This window comes from Pinus tabuliformis, chromosome 6, assembly GCF_031772625.1.
Source record: "Pinus tabuliformis cultivar Carrire ecotype Pingquan chromosome 6, CPIR1, whole genome shotgun sequence".
Taxonomy (NCBI): Eukaryota; Viridiplantae; Streptophyta; class Pinopsida; order Pinales; family Pinaceae; genus Pinus; species Pinus tabuliformis.
This window is the reverse complement of record NC_142292.1, coordinates 529,493,384-529,511,106: the sequence shown is the minus strand read 5'-3', so window position 1 is coordinate 529,511,106 and position 17,723 is coordinate 529,493,384. Positions and strand designations below refer to the sequence as shown.

The 17,723-nt window shown below is 35.3% G+C and overlaps 2 protein-coding genes across 3 annotated transcripts; both read right to left on the bottom strand.

Annotated features, from left to right (window-relative positions):
• Window positions 1–499: 499 nt before the first annotated feature.
• On the bottom strand, window positions 500–1,058 carry LOC149259623 (cyclin-B2-1-like). The gene is made up of 3 exons (XM_089454704.1): window positions 993–1,058; window positions 810–899; window positions 500–695 (listed from the first exon to the last, which is right to left on the bottom strand). The coding sequence occupies exons 1-3, from the start codon at window positions 1,056–1,058 to the stop codon at window positions 525–527; spliced, it is 327 nt and encodes a 108-aa protein (XP_089310830.1). The 3' UTR covers window positions 500–524.
• Window positions 1,052–3,312, bottom strand: LOC149259622 (G2/mitotic-specific cyclin S13-7-like). 2 transcript variants are annotated; one of them, XM_089376459.1, is made up of 8 exons: window positions 3,206–3,312; window positions 3,022–3,111; window positions 2,753–2,914; window positions 2,566–2,625; window positions 2,372–2,470; window positions 2,007–2,185; window positions 1,430–1,715; window positions 1,052–1,101 (listed from the first exon to the last, which is right to left on the bottom strand). In XM_089376459.1, exons 4-8 carry the CDS (start codon window positions 2,578–2,580, stop codon window positions 1,078–1,080), a joined length of 603 nt encoding a protein of 200 aa, XP_089232585.1. In that variant the 5' UTR covers window positions 2,581–2,625; window positions 2,753–2,914; window positions 3,022–3,111; window positions 3,206–3,312; the 3' UTR covers window positions 1,052–1,077. The 2 variants fall into 2 exon arrangements, with proteins under 2 accessions (XP_089232585.1, XP_089232580.1); XM_089376454.1 differs by having other exon boundaries at window positions 3,022–3,125; window positions 3,206–3,305.
• Window positions 3,313–17,723: the final 14,411 nt, after the last annotated feature.

Below are 17,723 nucleotides of genomic sequence, written 5' to 3'. Positions count from 1 at the left end.
GGCATTTTCAAAAGTAGATTTGATCAATGCCATAGAGGCTGCTTTCAACAATATAAAAAGTGGTTTCATTCAAAACTTTACCACTTTGTTGGAATCAGCTGCTTTTAGAAACATGAGGAGGAATACATATGGAGTGGGAACTGTAAGCTTGAAGTTCAGTTGCTTTAATATCGTAGACTCCTGCGAAGAGTTATTATCAATTGATGAGTCAATCTAAATGTTTGGAGACTATGTTGCAATCAATGACAAAGAATTATCAGTTAGAGCTAATTACCATGGCTACTATCTGTTCTAACGTGCATTCATTTGGGAAGATGTGGATGAAGTCATTGACCTATAGCCAAGTATAAACCAGCTCTTATCAATATTGTGTTACCTATTATAATATATTTTTTGTGCTGATTCCAGCATAAAGCGTAATCTTCTGTAGGAGTAGATATTGTTGGTGTATGTACTTTTATACAGCCAACAAAGTGTTCTTTTAATTAGATATATACACATCCTTTCTTACAGATGTCAGCAAGTCATCCTACCTGTGGAGGACAGACTTCTTCATATTTGCTAGCTATAAACATTGCAGCGATAGCAAGTAATGGCAAATTCTTCCTTGCAATACTCTGAATAGAAAGGTATCTGTCAATGATGTTCACAGTGAGATACAACGTCTCTGGCATTAATTCCAATTCCAGATGCACCTGAAAATTTTAAGATTTTGATGTCAGGCCTAAGAGATAGACCATATAAATCTCTTTTAGATCTAAGTTTGACAACAAATGGAAGTTGGAACTAGCATAGGAACAAAGTTGTACCTCCACCAACCAATCAATCACGACTGCCCTCATCTTTGCGTTGATTTTAACCTGGTTTCTCATATAATCTGGAGGTACGCAACTCACGTCCTGGGCATACATGAATGCCAAATTTTAGTTAAGGAAAATAAAACTTTACCTTCACCCTAACAAGAAACTGCAATCATTGACAGAGAAACATACCTCAATTGTCCTGTAGAATTTGTATATATCTTTAACGTACTGCCAATTGGTTTTCAACATTTCCATCATCAATGCTAGGAAGCACCTAATGGGAATCCCTGAATGCATCCTGAAATACATTCATCAAGATTATTAATCATTTTCAGCCGACTTACATCATAAATAAACACAACACTAACTTGAGGCTATCAAGATAACTAATCATTTTCATCCAACTTACAACATGACTAAACACAAAGCTATCTTAAGGTTATAAAACTTGCTAGTAATTTGGAGTGGACATGGATACTCTTTGGTTTGTGTATATTTGTTGAACAAGAACAAGAAAAGTATAAGAGAGTGACACAGACCTCACTTTGAGATGTTAGCATTGCAGTCTTTGGTTTGTGTATATTTGTTGAACAAGAACAAGAAAAGTATAAGAGAGTGACACAGACCTCACTTTGAGATGTTAGCATTGCAGTCAATGATGGTGCAGTGTGTTTCCTGGCTTTCAGTTGGCTAGGTCTTTCTAATCCCCCTTCTTGTGCACTTGAGTCGATGTTATCACTAATACAAATGACAACGTCATTGCTGGTGGTGCAACTGTCATCATTGGGTAAGTTGGCAAGGCATAAAAAAGAAACATAGCCATGACATGGATCTGAATACTTCTCATGAACATATCTCAACTCATTTCTTCCTGCACTTAAGTGGAAGTCAACCATGAAGTTTGCACATTCCCTGGAACAAGTAAATCAAATGTTATTCCTTAACAACGTACATGGTTAACTAAATGTGCACACACCCCAGACAGTTTGATGTGCACATTTGTCAATCTTTCCCATATGTAGAATTAGATACAATTTCAGACAGGTTGCCAGTAAATTAGTGTTGTAGCAGGTCCACTAGGTTTTGGATATATAATCTACAGATTGCGTAATTCATGGAAATTCCTAAGATATTTAGGAGTAAGTATCCTTTGGAAGGTTAAACTCATTAAAAGCATGGTGCCTTGAGAACTAGAAGACTTACTTGAGATCTTCTTTTGAGTAGCCTGTGTGAAGAGCAAGTGTTTTACTCCAACATGGATCCTTCTTCAAAGTGCATTGAGCAGTGTAGACAGCAGCAGCAGCAAGGATTGATGGACTGTATTTGATCATTTTGTAATGAAGCAAACACAGCTCAACCAAGTAAAATGCTAGATTTTCTATCTGAACCATGCGATAATACATTTTAATTTTTAACAATAAAGGAGAGGATTATTAGGAAATACAATGAAGAAAAGACATTTAAACCAAAATCTCAATTTTCCAGAAGCATTTTGAAAGTCAATTTGATCAATACATCAGAAGATTATTCTGACAATACAAAAGAAACAGTGGAGTTCATCACTTTACCACTCTGTCAGGACCAGCTGCCTTGAGAAACCTGACAAGGAATACATATGGAGTGGGAACGGTAAGATTGAATTCCAATCGATTTAATATTGTATGCTCCTGCCAAGTATCATTATCAATGTATCACTCACACTGAATCTTTAAAATCTATTGTAATTAAATGAAACAGAAAGATATCAGCTAGAGATAATTACCATGGCTACTATCATTTTGGATGTGTATTGGTATCCTGAGATGCAGATCAATTCATTGACCTGTAACCAAATATGAATTGATTCTTCTTATGTCAATATTCAACAGCCAACCAGGTATTCTATCAATTAGATATATGCAAAAGGTTTCCTTACAGTCATGCTTATGGATGTCAGTAAGTCATCCTACCTAAGGAGTGCAGGTATCTTGAAATTTGCAAGCTATAAACATCGCAGCGATACCCACTAATTGTAATTCCCACTTCCTAGCAATATAAATAGAAAGGTATCTATCCATAATGTTTACAGTGAGATACAATGTTTCTGGCATTAGTTCACATTTGTGATGCACCTGCAAAATTTAATATTTCGAGGTAAAGCCTAAGAAATTGCCCACATAAAGTTCTTCTAGATCCAACATTGGCAGCAAACGAAGTTAGGATAGGAACTAATTTGTACCTGTATCAACCAATCAATCAGGGTTGCCCTCATTGTCTCATTGATTTCATCCTGCCTTTTCATATAATCTAGAGGTACACGGCTCATGTTCTGGACATACGGGACTGCCAATGATTACTAAATGAAAATTATAAATTTGCCTTCACATTCACAGAAATCTCCAATCATTGATAGAGAAACATACCTCAATCTTCTGATAGGACTTGTATATGTCTCCAACATATTCCGCAACTACCAATTGGTTTCCGAGGTCTCCATCATCAATGCTAGGGAGAACCTCTTGAACGTCCTGAAATACCCCCATCAAAATTATTAATCATTTTTATCCAAACTACATAATAGATAAACAGAAATCAATCTTATAGCTATAAAACCTCTTAGTAATTGGGTGTGGATGTGGGTACCTTTGGCTGATATATATTTGGATTTGAGCCAGTACATAAAATAAGAAAAGTATCAGAAAACTAATAAACTTAATCAATAAGACAGACCTCGCTTCGAGTTGTTAGCACCGCAGTCTGTGACTGTGCTATGGGTTTCATTGCTTTGAGTTGGCTAGATGTTTGTAATCCCCCATCTTGTGCACTTGAGTCTACGCTATCACCGATAGAAACTACATTATCCTTCTTTCTAGCAGTGTCATTCTCAGCCTTCCTTTTGACAATCCGCCTCTGTTTGTTTCCCTGGACTGCCTTTGCCTTTGCTTTGTCTCCTGCCTTAACAACAATATCATCTGCTTGGAATTGTTGGAATCAAAATGGGAAAATTAAAGAGTGAGATTCCATGCTTGGGCTCACAGAAAATAGAGAACAGAATGAGTCCCGTGAAATGAAAACAAAGAGCAACAAATTAAACATGCCCAGAAAAACAAAATACTAGGCAGGAAGATCGAAAAAGCAGGTGGCTGAACACAGAGGTTTTGCCTGGTTGCTAGTTCAATTCCCCAGGAGATTGTCCTTTATAAACGGTAGACCCAGTTCTTTACAAAAAAACAATAATTCAGCTTGCTTAATTGACTCTGATTAAACTTACCTGAGTGCTGGGATTGGCTCCCTTGTTGGCATTGACAACCAAGTTTACTCTAGACCTCCTGAAACAGTAGTCAATCCAATAGTGTAGGACTTGACATTAGAAGCAGAGGCCACCAAATAGAAAGAAACAAAAACCCAGCAGCAGATTGATTCAATTTATACATCTAAAGGATAATAAATAACATAAAACAACATACTCCATCACCACATCTTTGTTGATATTGCATTTGGGGTTCCGAGCTCCCACCACATTGCCAATGTCTCCTAACGCCTTCCTATTATTGTTGCCTTGCTATGCTTTTTGATTGGGTGCAACCATTGCAAGGCCTGCCATTTTTCACACACATGATTTCATATTCTCTGCATCTAGGCCCATGCATTTTCATCTTCTAATTTCTTTTTTTCAGCGTACTTCTCCATCCATTCCAACATAAAGTCAGAATTGTATGCAACATACAAATGTAATGCCTCCCACTCCTTCGCATCTACAATGAAATTTTTTTTCGTTCAATGAATTAATAATTATTTAAAGCCATGTAATATAAAACTTAAGATACAAATAACTCCTAACAGTTTTTTATACCTTTTATCCTATTTAAAGTCCCTTCTCCCTCTAATTTTTCTCCTTCAAATGATTGAGATTGGTTATAATTCCATAATCGCGAAGCTTCAAGATGCAATTGAGGTAAGTACTCACTCAAATGAACCATGGCATGGAAAACCATGTACCCCTCAACTATGGACCCTTCTAGTCGAGCCTTTTGCCTCACAAATTGTTTCAAGACCTTCATATATCTCTCCATGAGCCACATTGTTCGAATATGAATAGGACCACACTGTTCAATCTCTTCTACTAGGTGTACAAGGTAGTGCTCTTGAGAATTAAAGAAGCTTGGAGGGAAGCACATTTGAATATCACACATCAAAAGTGAAGCATTCCTCTTCCAATACTTCAAGTCATCTTGATGTATCTCTTTAGATGAGACCCACCTACAAGTATTATAATAAAGACTTGTTATTTCTTGTAAACTAAAAGTAGAAACTCATATAAATTCATAACCAATGTTGCACTTCAAATGATAAGAGTAATGGAAGAGTATGCATGATGGATTGAAAAATACCTCAGATATTTACATAATTTGTAAATAGTCAAAGTGACATTGTGGTCAAAAGTACTTGGTATTGCTGCAGGCAACACATACTGCATGACCATTAACAAATAACCATGTTCAAATATGCATGAACTAATTTCATCACTATACTAGCATGTCTATTAACAAATAACCATGTTCAAATATGCATGAATTGATATTATCACTAGGATATACAATTTTATAATTAAGTTTCCAACAAATATAACATGTGACAACGTTACCTTTATCCAATTGTGCCAATCATGTGTTTTTAGGCTTGAGAACTCTGATCCATCTCTTGTGAATAAGTTTTTTAATGTCGCACCAAAGTCAAAAGGAAATCTTATGCTTTTCATAGTAGAAATGATGTTTTCTTTCTCATTTGATGTAAATGTCCATGGAGCATGAACATATGAGTTGTCTTCGTGCAACCACATGTTCAGCATGATATTGGAAACTCAAAGGTCCTTTCTTAACTTTATTTGTGCTTCAATGTTATTTCCATTTAGATGTTTCCACAAGAACTCTACCACATTTTTCCCGATGTGCATAGTATCAAATAGGTGGTCTATTGGCAAGCTCTCATAATATTCTAATTTGTAGAAAATAGAGAGTATTTTCATTCCTAGGGGAAAACATGTCCCTTCTTTTTTGTCATACATCACTTTCCACCTAGCAAGGTTCATCTTTATTGGCTTCCTCATTTCCACTTCCTTTCCATTGAACATATGTTTATCACGCACTCGATAGCCATGAATTTGTGGTAAGAATTGTCAATACTCATCATAGACAGTTTTATTGAGATCCCTTGACTGCCTATGCAACAATTTTGGCCCACATGATGGACAACCATGTTTCCCCTTTGTTTGTAGTCCTAAAATAAGAGTGGAACCCATATTTAGTAAATGCTAAAATGAACATAATAATTATAAATGTAATTTATATTATATTACCACAACAAATAGAGAGCCCTGAGGCATCATGAATTGTCCAGATAAGAATCGCATGAAATAGGAAGTTTCTATCATTGATAGGTCTTGATACATCAAACGTATTTACACCATCCCATAATTAACGAAGCTCATCAATGAGGGGCTCCATGTATACATCCATATCCTTTACATGATATTTCCCTAAGTGAACAAAGAGTTATTTATTAGGATTAATTGAATTGAAATATTTTTATGTAATCTTCAAGAAAACATTACATTCACATGTTCTAGTACCTGGCATGATAAGAGTTAACATTGCATGTTCCTTTTTCATTGCCATCCAAGGGGGGAGATTGTTGTTTATAATTAACACTGGCCAAATAGAATATGTTGTTCTAAGATCTCCAAAAGGATTTACACCATCCATTGCTAGAGAAATTCTTGCATTCCTTGGCTCATTTATGAAATGTGGCCATTTTACCTCAATATCTTTCCAACATTTACTATCCGCAACCATACGCATGACACCATCTTGGCTCCTCCCTTGTGCATGATGATCCATATATTTTGCCAACTCCTTGCATTTGAACATTATCTCAAACCTTGGCTTTAGTGGAATGTGTTGTAATACTTTATAAGGAACCTTCTTGGATAATTGATCTTGACGATACCTATTTGTGTGACACTTTGGGCATTGTTGTAAATTTGCATTATTTCCATAGTACAATATATGGTCATTTGGACATGCATCATATGTCTTCTAATCCATTCCAATGTCTTTCATTATTGAAGATACTTCTCTATGAGAATGAGGCAACTTATTGTCCTTTGGAAGTATTTTGTTTGCCAAAAGTCTGCATAGTGCAACAAATGATTTTTATAAGTATACACAATATTCAAAACTTTTAAGACATCTAAAGAATTAATTTATAGGAATATCAATCCAACCTTAATATATCAGTAAATCATGTGTTTGTCAGTCCATGTGTAACCTTCAAGTTCAACAACAACATAAGTGTCGCCAATATAGAAGATTCAGCATTTGCATAAAGAGGTGTCCTAGCCAAATGAGCTAGGGGTGAATCAAAAACTTCTTAAAAAGATGTGTAGATGTCTTGGATAAATTCATTGACACCAACCTCATTTATCTGCGAAGTGGCTTCTTCTATAAATGTGTCTTGTCCTTCATCTTGAGAGTCACTATTATCAATATCATCCATTGGTTCTTCACGAATATTGGGAACTAGAAGCGGCTTTTCATAAATAAAAAAATCAAATGAAATGATCAATAATAATGTATTAAATAATGTGCATATTTATTTATTATAAGAATAACAATTTGTTAATTATAATGTACCTCTTTTATATAAACTCCATGTTCCAATCTATGGATTCCAACAAGCATTCGCTTCTTTAGTTTCCTATTTTGGCACATTTTGCAATTGCGATTTATCATTTCATTGAAGTATTCATCTGTACCTGGAGTAGGTCTTGTTTCCTGTTCATCTGAATATTCGGATGACGATGTGCTATTTCCTTGAATGCACCACGTTTTTTAAACAATAAGACTACAATTTTTAACTTGGGTATTACTTATTTTTCAAGAGAACATGACCAATGAATAAACCTAGGGAGTGAATCTATGAATATGTAGTTTTTCAATGCATTTTTTGGCTCTTTGATCACTTGATTGTTTGTACCTTTGTTTTTTTGTTGTTTCAAGATAGTGTTTAGTGCTTCTGTAGGAATTAGATATGAAAAAAATTGAGAACTAGGTTCAAAACCCTGAACAAAACTCTACCAATGTGTTGAGTGAGCATTGAAGATCTGTCCAACACTTTGAGGCAAGCTTATCAGAGTGTTCCAACAAGCATTTAACTAGTCACAAACAAACTTTTGAAGTATCATTTTAAATTTATTTCTAAAAACAAATCCAACCTCTAACTAAATCAACAACATAAATAATACAAATACCAAAAGCAACATAAATACCTAGTCTGCCATTTTGTATAGAATAATGTAATAGAAATATGCAAAGAAAAGTTTGTGGACACTAGTTAGGATCATTACATAAATAAATGTTGAAATATATGACAAGTAGGAACTTTACCAATTGGATAATCCTTTGAAGACCCCTGAGGTTACAGAGGCATATAATATAGCTATGGAAAAGAATGAAGTTGAATATGGAGCATGCCAGGAAAGCATTTTTATTGTTGATGGCATAACTGATGCAAGTCCAATTAGAGAACAATTGTTTGATATGGACAACAACGAAAAACATGAGTGATTCATTGACCCTGCCAAAATTGAGGGAAACAATGGCCAGGAAGCTGGAGAGACCCAAAATTTCAAAGTTGGAGAAAATATATAGATTGTGGTGAGAAAGCAGGAACCTTCCCAGTTTGATACTCCATTGAGGATCCCTGAGGTTACGGAGGGATATAATATATCTCCTTGTTTAAGCACCTGATTTGGCTTGGACTCCAGTATTCCATCCAAAAGTTTAGGAACTTAGAAAAATTTACAATATATCCCCTTGTTTAAGTATGAATGAATCTCTTCTAGAAGACAAGGATGTGTGCAATCAACAACTTTCCTTGGATAATCCATTGAAGAGGCTTGAACATGCCGAGGGACCAGAATATGATACCCTAGTGAAAAATCTTGAGCTTATAGAAATTGATGTGACATCAGAGATTGAATATTTATCACTACATGTCCCACTTGGAGACCATGTGTGTGTCATGGAGAAGGATGCTACGGTTTTGGATGGGACAGATCATTCTGAAAGTATTCTCCTCACATAAAATCCTGTAGAATCTGGAGAAGTAGCTGAGGGTTATACTATTTTGGATGATATGAATGTTCCTAGTAAAGGGGATTCAAGAAGAACCAAACTTGTAGACAAAATACCGACTTTGAGTAATAGATTACAAAAGTTGCAATTGGACTTCCAAGGACCATTCCCTATATTGTTGATAAAGAAAATTTCCATATTATATGTGATTTTATCTTGCTGGTAAAAGCAAGTTGTGTGTGATATGGACCTATTTCATGCTAAAGAATTAGAGTCTAGTGCCAAACACATGATCACATATCCAATCAAAAGATCATCCCAGTGCATCTCCTAGAATGGTAGATATCAAGTGACACAATGTGGCCATTTATTGCACAGAAGTTGAATTATATAGCAATGAGACAATGGGGAGTGCATTTTCATAAAAGGATGACCTCATTTCTCAAAACACACCCAAAGGAACTAGGATTGTTACAATGTTGTATGTTGGGTTAGGGTGCAACACTATCATTTTATAAGACACAATTGCATATAAAAGGTTATACTCCATTATTAATTTAAATTTTGATGCTAATTTACAACTAATTATTGAATTTTTTGCATTACAACACTAAAAAGAAAATATAATTGAGTGAAAAAGGTGGAACCAACATCACAAGAAAAACCCAATATGGTATGATGTCCTCTTGAAGAAACCAACCATGTCAAGTGTGTGGAATATCAAGGGAGGATGAATGTAGAAAAACCCCTAAATCTTGCAGAAATGGTGAGGATCCTAAAGTAGAAACACTCCTAAATCTTGCAGAAATAGTGAGGATCCTAAAAGAAATACTCTAAAGCTACGTGATAGATAATGAAAGGATAATCCAAGAGAGAGAAAGACCATTAGAATTGAATGCATTGTTGCTAGAAAATCTATCTGAAATTCAGAAGCAATTGCAACAAAGACCTAATGATACCAATGATTAATTTCAAAGATAAAGATTCATTGAGAGGTTAAAAAACACATATTATCTACAAATAAAATGAGGAAAATCACCTCCATAAAAATACACCATGCTAAAAGGATAGATACATCTAGTAACAAATCATTATTTGATTCATCTAAGGTTGGGATAGTCAATTCATATGAGCTTCTTGGAAATGGTTCCAAGAGTGAATTACATAAGAAAAATAAAAATAAGCATTCTTGAACAAAACTTCCTTGAAGGAGAATAGATTCAAATCACAATAATGCAAGACTTTAGGAAATGGTACCAAGATGAGTTTCTTAGCCAAGATAAAACTATAATAGAAAGATATAAGTGTGAAAAAATACTAGATAGCTACTTGCAAAACAAGAAACAAGAGAGAATAAAACCACTAAGAAATTAACTAGTGAACGAGAGAGACAATTCAAATTTCTAATAAAATCTAATAATATGTTATTGATGAACATGAATGCAATATATAGACTCTGCTAGAGACCAATTAATTCAAATTAGGTTGGGGTTCCATGTTCATGCACTAGTATAATTCAAAAGTACTTTCCCTAGTTGGAAAACACGTTAAATTATACTCACAAACCCAAATATACCCTGAAAATAATCCCAATGCCTACATCTATACCATGAAAATAATCCCAATTCCAACAACTATACCAATGAATACAGCTGCGCAAGGAAAATAATACCAATGCCAACATCTTTGCAAGGGAAATACATCAAATTGAAAAGAAAATACCTGTGGAAAATAAACCCTTTGCTGTCTTCCTTGAAACTTATAGCTCAGCTTCGAATTCCTTTGCAAAATAACAGTGAAAGCCCCAGCATATAAAAACTAAAACAATTTGGCACCAAAAAGATTTTCAGCCTCTACACCAAAGAAATTTCAGTGGTTTCAGCTATCTTGTTTCCATTTTAAGCCATCCTATTTCCATTTTAAGATGGCCTAGCCTGCTGTTTCCTATTGTTTCCCACTCAGTCGGCGCCCATGTCTCCCACTTTTCCTAAGAATGAGGGTCTTAATATCTATCTCCCGCCACCCACGAATAAATGAGTATGTGCTCTGCTGCTGTTGGGCCTCATGCCCTTAATGCCCATCACAGAAACCCTAGTCTCGTGGCTCTCAAACATTGGTGTTTATCTCTCCATTTTCTCGACAAACCCTCCATTGCAATGGGGTAAACGAGGAGGAAGGTTTGGTTGTAGAAGCAAAGGTGTTGATTCATTGCAATGTGGAGGAAGGTTTGGTTGATGAAGATGCGGCACCATTTTCCAGTGGATTCATAATGGAAATTCGTGGCAGGAATCAGGTAGGGAATGGAGTAGTTCCGCCAAGCCCACCGCTGGATTTCGTTCCATCAATTCCTCCCAAAAGCCCAATTTCTCGTGCTGTCTGGAGAACCCCTCTGGAACAAATTGAGGCGATTCTCTAGCCATCTCTTAGCACAACATGAAACAAAGTGACATTGGTGTGGCACTGTCACCGTCTTCGTGAATCTGCAAACATTTCTCAATCTTTTTCTTTATTCCTTGCAGAAAACCTCTCTGTTCCTTGAAACCCTCTATGTTCCTGTATATACTTTTGAATACAAATTGGAAAAACCAAAGTAATTAAGGTATCAAACCGATGAGTCATGATCCTTATATGAAAAAAAAAAAAGAATGGCTCCAATCTCAAACCAAGTCCACGAGCTAAGCATCAAATCTACGTAACATACCAAATCCTGGTCAACCCCACACGTAGCCCAGAGCTCTAGTTTATAGCCAAACCACAAAGGGAAGAGCCCACAAGGGGTGCAAGTGTATGCGTGAACTGAAAAGAAACCCTGATTGTCGTCCTCCAGCTCTGAAGAAACCAGAAAATCCGAAATACCACTTTCTTCCAAGGAACTCTTCAAACCACCGTTCCAAGGCTGGCCGACAGAGGAATTCTCCAAAGCTTGAGATTTCGATAGACACGAAACTGCTTGCAAAAATAAAAGCAGCTTTCAAACTGCAGAGCCACCCAAACCCTAAGCTGCGAATAAGCCATAATCTTGAAAACCGGAAATCCACCAAGATCTTGAAAACCAGAAATCCACCGAGATCATGGGGAGGCCACCTCTTATAGAAGAAAGATTGTGGTCTTAACCAGATGTCTGGTGAGGCTAAGGGCTCGTTTGCCTCATAACCACTTTCGAGGCCAGAAAAGAAATCCAAATGCCTTGACTGTAGGTTTTCCAAAAGCTAAATCGGATAAGGAAACGTCAACATTAAATGCTTTATCCTACTTCTATATGATATTTTCCTGGGGAGCTTACGCTTTCATAATAAATTTTATTGAAATACATGTTTTGCTATGTATCGTCACTCATTGTTCAGGTTGTGGCGTTGGGGAATTACATAATTCATATTGTGTTGACTAAGATTTTCTACGTGGAAATAATCCTTATACCCTCTCTTGGAGTGTTGTGTTTATTACATTGGCGAAAACATTGGTTGCATTAGTGGCAAATATTCACTTATGAAGGCAAATCTAGTTACGTCGTAAGGCGTTTCCATTTGAAATGAACTCTCCTGTGATCCGCGCTGTCTTGGTTATGTACCATTAGATTTAGTGTTAGACGATTAAAAAATTTGTTGTTGTTGATCTCATAACTGACTCTGGCCGCTCAATAACTGACTTATCTCATAACTGACTCTTGCAGCTCAACTGATTGGCTTATTAATTTTTCAGTTCGCGTAGAGGTCTCTCCACAATGTGGCTCAACTGACTGGCTTATTAATTTTTCAGTTTGCGTAGAGGTCTCTCCACAATGTGTTGAAGGCATATGCAGTGTATGACAGTGAGGTGGGGTATACGCAGGCGATGAGTTTCATAGCAGGCGTGCTTCTGCTGCACATGTCTAAGGAGAATGCATTTTGGGTGATGGTTGTGCTGCTCAAAGGCGGAGCAAATACTCCATTGAGAGGGCTATACCTGGACGATCTACCTCTACTCAACAAATGCCTATTTGACTTTGATACACTTGTGAAGGAGCAACTACCAGAGTTAGGGAAACATTTTTAGGAGCAAATGATCATGCCATCTATGTTTGCAAGCAGCTGGTTCTTGACAGTTTTCTCTATAGATTTGCCGTTTCGACATATGGGAAAGGGACATTCCAATCCTTTACTATACATCTCTAACAATTTTTAAGTGTATTTTGTCATGTAGTTTTCGTGTATTTTGTCATGTAGTTTTCATACCAGCATTTTGAACCGTACATTACAATGAATCAATTTCTAAGTGTATTTTGTCATGTAGTTTTCATACCAGCATTTTGAACCGTACATTACAATGAATCAAAATAGTTGAATTTTATCATTAGTATCAGAAAAAGTGATGCAGGAGCATCAAGACCTTTTTCTCCATTTGTAAATATGGGGTGTGATAATATTAATTTGTAAATATGGGGTGTGATGATTTTTAATATTTTATTAATTAATTTGAATTAAATAGGAGAAGGTGAGGATTTATGTAAATATCCTTTTATTAATAAAAGGATATGAGGAAATTTAATGAATTGAAAGATTTTAGGGATAAAAACCTATCCTTTAGGGATGTTGAGAAACTTAGGGGTTTGTTGAGGATTTTAAGAGATTGAGCATTTAATTAAATGATTTTTAAAAGTGTGTAAATAGGAATGGGTTTTAGAGAGAAAAATAGAGAAAAGTGAGAAGAGTAGAGAGCTGGTTGGGAGCCTTCGGGCAATTTGTAAGGGCCACAAATTCTGATTATCTGGCCACGTTTGTAAGTAATTGTTTTGTTTTAAATCATATATACACAGATTTTATGATTGTGAAATCACTGTAATGGTTGAGGATTTGCAATTGATAGACATAACCTGTGTGTTAATGCTTGCAAGTGCTGTTGAATTTGATGGAATAATATAGCCTGTGCGGAAGACGGTTGGGGCATTTTGGTGTTTACTGTTTGCATGAAATTTAACTTTGTAATCGCTGGATATGCCATCGTTTGATATCTGACAGCGCCGAGGCCAATCGAATGAGGGCTAGTAAACCTGCGTGTTTTATATGAGGATTGTGTCAATTGTTATATAAGTGTGTTAATCTTATGACTGTGCGCAGATTTCATTTATTATAGTTAGAGGAAACCACAGGTTACACATATCAATTACATTAATTTTTCAAGGAACAGTATGGCAGCGTTACTGGAGAGGCGTTCACTGTGTATTAATCCAATTTATGTCATTTTCCGATGGGAAGCCAGCCAATAAAACAGTGGCTTTGTAGAGGCGCGATAAACTGTAAGTTACCACAGATTCCCGGATTCTCTCAAGATTGAGAGATTAATCACTGTCCACATGGAGAGGTATGCCGATTCTTGGAAACAGTTTCGCATCTCCAAAATCTGAATGGTTTGATTTGTTCAATGAAAATTTGTTGCGTTTGAATTTGAATCGTTGTATGATCTGGAGGCGTGGTTCCGAGGGCAATTGTTAGGCACACACGGATTGACCATTGTATCATGGAGTTTAAGTCTGGCATCTTATTTCTGTGGATCTAAATTGTCTAGCATTAGCATTGATTTTTTTCTCTGGGAATCATGCGATTCAAAGTTGTATTCTTCGCAGTCTGGAGATTATTGAAGTGGCGGTAAGGAAAGGTGCTTGTAGCGAAAGGTTCCAGGTTGGCAGAGAAATCTGGGCATGCGTTTGAGTTTTGTAGGAAAAGCTATTGACATTGAAGCCAGGAGCTTTCATGTATTATCTGCGTGAATTGTGGATTTGAATTGGAATACCCTGAACTAGCAAAAGTCGCGGTGTTTTTCTATTGTATGGACAGAGGAATTGTGAATTGTGGATTTGAATTGGAATACCGTGGATTAATTAAACAGTGAAGCTCACTCTGTATATAAGTGCTGGAGCATTGATTTTTGTTTGCAGGAGTGCGTGATTGTATATGTATGAACTGTGTTTAATTCCAGAGCAGAGGCTGTCTGTGCGCATGTTCCTATGATGATCATTGCAGCGTATTTTCCAAATGGAGATTTGAGTAGTTGCCTCCAAAAGAAAGGCCAGCTTGTTATAAAAAGGAAAGGGCACACCTGTGGATTATGTAAGGAGAAACTTTGTATATGATTGGCTCTAGTGAATCATATGACAGCATTTTGAATTGGAAAAAAACTGAAGAGCGTTTTTTTCACAACGTTTGAAAGATCCTGGTTATTTGCAGGCCTAACCTGCATCAATTTTGGTATCAAAAAGCAATGATGTTCCTGTAATATCAAAGTTGCAATGTATATAATATCAACAGAGGCAATATGCATATATATATATATATCTAGAAAACAATCTAACTAGAAAGCATAGAAATTCATGGGTTCCTCTGTCATACACGATAATTTAGTGGAGGAACAACCAAAGGAAGACACAGTCCAAATTATTTACACAATCAGTATGATCTTAGTTCAAAATCAGACAAAAAATTATGCCAAACCCTCACAAAAACCTCGCTCTACAGCCTGAAAGAGCAGAATGTGAGCAAGCACCTGAAATGGTGAAAGACATAGAAGACCAGATTCCCAAGTTATTCCTCAGGCAACCCCGTTCTTGTGGCTAAAATTAACCTTCACAGTAGATGGCCTGACACCCTGCAGATCAACCAAGAGAAGAAATAAGGAATCTATTGTAAAACCCTAATCGGAGAACAAATCGAATTCTTGCAATTGTCAGTCATCACTTGCCAGAGTTTACGCTCCACATTAGATCAGAAATTTTCCTGTAGGGTCTTCGGATTCAGCAGGGAAGTCATCTACGTGATGGATTCAGGGAACCTGGGAGGAACCCTACGCATCACAGTAAATTTAACTCATATTAGACATGGGAAATTGAGCTAAAATCTAAATTAAACATCTCAAGGCATGATAAAGGCTATACCTGTTGGGCAACTATGTGAATGAGGGAATCGAAACTCCAGGGAAGCCATCACTACTTTCTGCGAAGGGTGTCGAGAAGGTAATCTCTACAGCATGAGATAAACAGGGAGGTTTGCATTATCCGTTATACCCTGTGTAAGGAGACATTGAAACCCTGTACACAAAAGAAGTAATGAATAGTACCCTGCAGCATGAGAGAAATATTGTTTCTAGTAATCAGAATGTCTGTAGCAAGAATTTACATGTGTTTGAAGCCGCTAGCAGGTGAGGGATGGCGAGGTTGTCGAATTTGCAGAGCTCGGCACCGCGGAGTCCAGACGCAAATGAACTGCTAGTGAAGTGAAGGGGGTAGGGTTTCGTTACCCTAACAAACTCTCGGCAACCCATGACCGTGCGATGTTTATCTCGGTGATCCAACCGTTATAGTGAACCCTTGACCATGCAACTGACACCTGGCGAGTGAGGACCCTGATTCGAGAAGGTTCTGTGTAAGCTGGGTGCAGGGTTACCATCAATGGTAGGTTAAGGCACCGGGAGGATGGTTAAATTAAATAATAACAATGCCAAAATAACATACATTACCCTGCTTTAAATTAAATTCCAAACACTATGGGTCGACCTTACAAATTACAAAACTTAGTAAGATAAATAAATTGGTTTCGGTATCCAAAAACGTGACTAGGGTCCACTTGTGTGGTAAAATTCTTGACTTATTTAATTTCATATGTCTTAAAAGAAAATTTGACTATGGGTAAACCGGTGCGATAATCGTGAATGAGTTCATAGATATGAAATTTAAAAAAAAAAATTATGGAGTGTAATTAGTAAGAGTTTTTACATGTGGATATTTTTTTTGGTTTTTATTTAACTTTCTCATTTTTACTTTTTCTACTCTTTACTGTTCCCATATATTTCTGGACAATTATATGCAAATTTTTATGTTGAATGGTGCATAATTAAGCAGTTTTTATTTTTTAATTCAATATCAAATAAACAAAATATATATATATATATATATATATATATATATATATATATATATAGATATAGATATAGATATATTAACAATTTTATATTAAATATTAATGAAATTTAAAATATATTCAAATGCAATTCTCATTAATTGATTTTTTTGGTTTCAGGTTTTTTTTCTTTCATATTAAATATTAAAGATAATTATATTTATTATATTTTTGTTTAAATATTAAAAATTAAACATTGCCTTTTTTTATATGCATGAAGTAAATAATCCTTTAATAAAACAATAAATTCAATCTTTTTATTGTTATATTCTTAATATTTTACTTGTTTGTAAATTTGTCTATTAAAAAAATTATAATGGGATGCATATTTTTATTTTTATTTTAATATTTATGTTATATATATTGAATTTTATAATAAAAATTTTGAAAATATGAATTTATGTAACTTTGGAAATTTTATGTGAATGGAATTTTTTTTATGGATTAATTATAAGTTTAGTGTTTTAATCTATAATGTATAATCACATTTTTTTTTAAGTTTTTTTTTTTTTTTTTTGAATTATAAAATAAAATTAAGAATTTAGATAAAGAATCATTGGAATTTTTTTATGAAGTGGAATTCTCTTAAGAATTTAATGTATGTTTAATGTTTCAATATAAAATATATGATGTCACTTTCTTTAGGTTTTAAGTTGTTTTTATTTATATTGAATTATAAAATAAAATTTTTGAGAATATGAATTTATATAAAAAAAACTTTGGAAAATTTATATGAAGTGGAATTTCCTTGAGGATTTATTGTATGTTTAATGTTTGAATCTATAATACATGATCTCACTTTCTTGAATTTTTAAGTTGTTTTTTATTAGTATTTTTAATGTTTATATATGTCACCCATCTCTTATGGGTTGTTTAGGTTA